At 29.9% G+C, this 6,055-nt stretch overlaps 1 protein-coding gene across 1 annotated transcript; it reads right to left on the bottom strand.

The window, feature by feature from the left end:
- Positions 1-891, bottom strand: LOC120149168 (uncharacterized protein At2g39795, mitochondrial-like). Its single transcript, XM_039162056.1, has 3 exons — positions 641-891; positions 240-570; positions 1-160 (listed from the first exon to the last, which is right to left on the bottom strand). Exons 1-3 carry the CDS (start codon positions 843-845, stop codon positions 1-3), a joined length of 696 nt encoding a protein of 231 aa, XP_039017987.1. The 5' UTR covers positions 846-891.
- Between the last annotated feature and the right edge of the window lie 5,164 nt (positions 892-6,055).

Genomic DNA, 6,055 nt, shown 5'->3' on the forward strand with positions numbered 1-6,055 from the left:
CTATTTCTGCATTCTGGATTTGACATTTCTCAACCATTGTATGAGTTCAATCTTATCCTTATTCATCACATACTCGTGCAAAAAGCGACAAAGTTCGTTATTTACCCCCCTTGCTTTCAAATAATCAAGAAGTGTCTCCTGAAGTTTCCCATTCATTTTCCTAAAGAAAAAAGAACACAATTTAGTTTACCAATCAACATTAAGAAGAAAAAAGTACTAAACGAACTAGCAAGCTATACCTGAAATCAGGTCCCATGTACGGATTAATAACAATCTTATCACGATTTAGCAAATGAACTTTATGGATTTCTAAACGATCGAGCCATGCCGAGCGCAAAATTTCCATTTCAGGATAACCTTGACCTTTGGAGATATCAACAAACAAGCTAATGTGAAGAACCATATTTTCCCCGGTGCTATCTTCTCCGGGCTTAGGAACAAAAGCACAACCGTCAAACATAGTTGTTTCTATTTTGATATCTTCATTGTCTCCATATCTTGCCCTCATTGTCATCCACTTCTCTCCCGGTCGGTCTTGGACCGTGAATGAATTGAAAGTCGTAGCAGGCTAAATAAATTGAGAAGAAAGAAATCAAATTAAAATCTGGGTGCAAAAGTTTTGATAGGAACAATTAGTTACCTGATGGGGGGGCGTAGTCGTGCTGGTACTCGATCTCGTTGCTTAGGATTCTGATGATGTTGGCTGTGAAAGGCGATTCGTGGGTTTTGCAGGTTGCATAGGTTTTGAATTGGAGTAGTGAAGCTGGTGATGGGCTGTCGTTAGTTAGGGTTTTCGAAGCTGCAGAGATGAATGTTCTTTGAGCTGTTCGAATGAAGCTAGCCATCTTTATTTCTACTGTTGGACTGTGTTGGTGATTTGAGTTTTCTCGATCTATGTTTGAATTCGGGGTTTTATGACCAGGGTTTTAACTTAAAAAAGATGCGGCGTTTGGTTGGATAAATCTTGGAATTGACGGGAATTGAAATCTATTTTTATTATTTTTTCATGTTTTGTTTAAGTTTTTTAAGAGAATTGGAATTCCTCATGGCTTCAACTTTCCATCAAACGAGGGAAAGTGAATTCCATCCAAGAATGGATGAAATTCAATTATCTTGTTGGAGAGAATTGAAATTTGATCATACTACCCTCATTAATCTTTTGGTAACTTATTCATATATTGAATAAAATTTTTTTTATTATTTCAAGTTGGGTCGAGTTTCTAATTCATATATTCGGGTCGGGTGAAACTTTATTTTGGTCGGGTCGGGTCGGTTTTTTTAAGTGTGATCTTTGGGTCGGGTCGAATTCTGGTTTAGGGTGAAAACTATCTAACCCAAAAATATATATAATTTTACCTTATATATTTAGGAATAATTACAATAATACCCTCTCTATATATATTTTTTTCAATTAAGTCACTATTTTTATTGAATAAAAATAATTTTTTACTATTTCGGGTCGGGTCGGATTTCTAATTCATATATTCAGGTCGGGTCAGGTGAAACTTTATTTTGTTCGGGTCGGGTTTTTTAAGTGCGATATTCGGGTCGAGTCGTGTCGGGGTTTTTTAAGTGTGATATTCGGGTCGGGTCGGGTCGTGTTTAGGGTGAAAAAATCAGACCGACCCAAAAAATATATAATTTTACCTTATATATTTAGGAATAATTACAATAATATCACTCTATATATAATTTTTTTCAATTAAGTCAATGTTTTTATTGAATAAAAATAATTTTTTTATTATTTTGTGTCGTGTCGGTCGAGTTTCTAATTCATATATTGAATAAAAATAGTTTTTGGTATATTTTTTGATAACTAATTAACATACTCCGATTGGAATGTATCGAAATATTGCTCTATCTTTTGGTAACTTATTAACATATTTTGATTGCGATGATTTTAACTTATGATATTTATTAGCATGATTTTTATAATTTATTGAAATGAATAATCAATCAATAAAATGAAAATTTAATATTTTTATTTTTTTATAATATATTACTATATGTAAGTTGTAAAACAAACTAAAATAAAGTAAAAAAAAATAAGAAGGGCAATTCAGTCATTTTATATTACTGAAATTAAATTCATCTGATATGTCTGCGAACCAAACAAAATATGCAATTGGATTCCAATTCCATTTACTGCCAACCAAACAGAATATGAAATTGGATTCAAATTCTTGACATATTCCAATTCCTTTACAGATTCCAATTTCCTCATAAACATTTCAGCGAACCAAACGCCACCTCATGATTTTAGGAACATTTTTATTTGGCTTAAATATAAAATAATTGTCCAAACAATAATCTTTTTCACTAATAGGTATCTAAATTATTTTTTGAATCATTCTAGTTCGTAATATTATAAATGTTATCGTTTTAGATGTTCGGATTGTCAACGATGTTAATTTTTTTTATTAAGTGATATGTGTCACTTAACGGAGGAAATTAATGTTGTTGATAGCCTAAATACCTAAAGTGTTAACGTTAGACACTGAAATTATTCAAAAAATAATAATTTAGGAAGCTATTCGTGAAATACGCTATAATTTAGGAAGCTATTCGTGAAATACCTAAAGTCCATCTACAGCGTGACCCCTTCACAATCTTAGCATAAGTAGGCAAACTGCTTTGCAGCCTTTTCTTTTTAATCCCCCGAAACAAGCACGCACTCATGATTTTCCGACCTTAACTCATTCCGACACTCCCCGAAAAAAAAATTATTGTTCAACGGTCCCAAATTAATACATGAATTTTTGGCGTTTTTATTAAAAAATCCTCAAAATTTCATTTATCCAAAAAAATAATGATCAAACAGTATTAATTGAAAAAATACATTAAATTTACACACGTATGATTTTCTAACGTCTTACAAAACCTGTTTTAAGGATCTCGCGTTTTATTGTGTGCGAAATCCTTCGACATTTTAGATAAATCTATTTAATTTTTAGATAAATGACATAATAAATATATGAAACTCATTTTTTTTTTATAAAATGTGAGGTCTTAATCAATTTTTGTGGGATGCAAGATTTGGGTGATATTTTTTTAAAAACTGATTAGGAGTTATTTTTCTAAAAAAAATGTTGAATGAAGGTTATTTTTTAATGAAATATTAAAAAGGAGTTTTTTTATTTAATAACGCCTGAGTTTTTACCTAAAAAATAATTTAATTTTTGGATAAAGTATAAAAATAGTTTTCGATTATATGATATTTTTTTATTGAGTCATTTAATTATTAAAACTTACAAAATAGCTCTCCGGCTATAGGGAATTGCTTTGTTGAGTCCATTGACTATTAAAAGTTACAAAATGATCACCAGACTATTCATTATGTTCCAAACTTGTTATATTCCATTAAAAATTTAACAACAATTTGAGTTATACGTTAAGCTGCTGATTGAAATATGATAAAATGTGATATCATAATCTCAAACCACAATCATATCTCAGTCTAGGGAGTGCTTATTGAGCAAGTCGATCGCGAGTTAGACAATGCTCGACTCTTGTTTGTTAAAAAATGTTGCTCGACTCTTCTTGTTAAACTCGTTAAAATTTTGCTCAACTCTAATCGTTAAACTCGTTAAAATTTTACTCGACTCATGCTCGTTAAAAAAACTTATTGCTCATCTCATTGTTCATTACTAAACTCGTTGCTAGTTAAGCTCACTAAAAACTTTGCCTTTTTTTAACTATAGATAAAATCTACTAATACTTTGTAAAGCTTAATATAAACATAAATTAACAAAATCAACCAAAAAGTTTAGCAAAAGAGTATACGAAGCAATTTTAAAATCAAAACTCCAAGATAACAATCCACAAATACATTAAACTAACATATTAAAACTGAAGTAATAATCCAAAAATATGTCAAACTAACGTATTAAAAAATTCTTGAAAAAAAAAGAAGTTCAACGATACATAATCAATAGTAAAAATAAGAAAATCAACACCTATTCACTCAATTTATTGTTGCTTGCAATCACCAAACTACTAAAAAATTATATAAAACATTAACAAGCTGCTCACAAACTTATCTAATCGAGTTGGACTTTGCTAGACTTTTCTCGTTAAGGTCTTGAGTCGAGCTCGAGTTCGAGTCGAATCAATCGGAGTCAAGCATTTAATGAGTTTTGACCGAGTTGAGTTCGAACAGCTTACGAGCTGCTCAACTCATTAAACACCTCTATCTCAATCAACATATTAACATCTAGCTTCGACAATTGTTAATTTTTAACAGAAAATTATGAGTTTGAAACATAATAAATAATCGAATGACCATTTTGTAACTTATAGTCTTGAGACTCAACAAAACAACTTCTTATATTTGAGGCACCATTTTATAATTTTTAATAGTCAAATGACTCAATAAAACAATATTTAATAACCGAAGCATCATTTGTATATGTCAACCATTTTTTTTGAAAAAAACGATTATGACTTTAATTTGAAAAATTGGTCGGTTTTGAATTGATTTGAATAAAAATAGAAAAATGAGTCGTCATCGACCTTTAGGTTAGATAGGTCGAATACCTAAAAATGTCTTTTAAAATAATTTTAAAGAAAAAATTGTATGCATTTACCAAAAATTTGATTTGATAGGTCCGAGAGTCGATTACGCGTGGGGAAGGATTAGCACCCCCACAGCGCCCAAAATTGGTATTGTGTCGCTTACACGTTGTCGAAAATAGTGGCAATCATGAATCAAATATAAAGTTCAAATATGATCTATTTATTGAGTTTAATTAATTTGATTTGAATTAATTAATTAGAAAAAATCTTTAACTTGAAAAGAAATCTCGAGATTAACAATCATCCGTCGGGAAAGCTATTTTGACATTTCTTTTCCGTAAAGAATATTCCCTCTTCGATAAAACGTGAATCGAATATAAATTGAAAATCAATATTTGCGTAAAATGAAATAAATTACTATTTAGAAACATGCATTGCATTGTTCAACTTAAAATAAAAAGAATTAATTAGCAAAATAAAATTAATTTTATTTTCAGTTCACATTTGTTCAAATGTCGTATCGGATTACACCACTTCCATCAAGCGATGCTTTCCACGCTCATTCTACAAATCGTTGTTCTTGAACATATTCGAGTAAAATATTGACTAGTGGATAAATTTGAAATAACCAATAAATAAATAAATAGGCTAAGATTAAATACGATGACATACATGCGTGTACAAGCATTAAGAGTACTTAGTAAATAAATTTATTTTCATACAAGATATGATTTACATACAAATAACACTAGACAAATATAAACATATATATGGCAAAGTGAAAATAATCTGCATCTAATTAATACAAAGGATTACAATTAATTAATGATTAAAATTAAACTAAGTATGACATACCCTATTCAAGTAAAATAAAAGTAAAAGGGGCTAAACATATATAATCAACTAAAACATTATTTTTAATATTCAGGGACACAAGGGCTAAGCAAAATAACATGAAAATAAATGGACTTAAAGGACAAAAACGAAGGTGATTTTATTATTGACTAAAATATAAACATTACAAATTATATGACAAGTGTGAAATAAATCATAACATGAAAATAAATAGCAAAACTATTAAAACAATGACTAAAATAAAAATAATAACAACAAATAGAACAATTCAAAACAAATAAATAATATATAGAAAGTAACCAGAATAAAACAAAACAAAACATATAGGCTTAAATCAAAAATAGCAAATAAAGATGAATCTAGTGAACTAAATATAAAAACACGGCAAGATATAAAGGACCTAAGGGAGATTTTCCCACAAACAGTTGACCAAAATATTACATCTGTTAAAGAAAAGGACCACACAACAATTTACTCATAAAGTACTGACCAGAATACGAATGGGTTCCTAAAATTAGAGGACCCATGAGTAATTAACCCACGAATGTGGTGATTGAAACACAAAATTCTCTAAAGGTTCAAGGACCATAGCGTGATTTTCCCAAAAATCTCAAAATGAGATTACTTCTCCCTTCTTCTCTTCATTCTGCCCGAAACTGCTAAACATTCCCTCATCTCTTCTCTT

The sequence above is a fragment of the Hibiscus syriacus genome, unplaced genomic scaffold, assembly GCF_006381635.1.
Source record: "Hibiscus syriacus cultivar Baekdansim isolate YM2019G1 unplaced genomic scaffold, ASM638163v2 tig00002793_pilon, whole genome shotgun sequence".
NCBI lineage: Eukaryota > Viridiplantae > Streptophyta > Magnoliopsida > Malvales > Malvaceae > Hibiscus > Hibiscus syriacus.

Bases quoted from the DNA above. Each gene is read 5' to 3' on its own strand.
- LOC120149168 (XM_039162056.1), bottom strand. From the start codon at position 845: ATGGCTAGCTTCATTCGAACAGCTCAAAGAACATTCATCTCTGCAGCT. The intron at 571-640 runs GTAACTAATTGT...CTCAATTTATTT, and splicing joins CGACTACGCCCCCCCATCAG to AGCCTGCTACGACTTTCAAT. The intron at 161-239 runs GTATAGCTTGCT...TTTTTTCTTTAG, and splicing joins TACATGGGACCTGATTTCAG to GAAAATGAATGGGAAACTTC.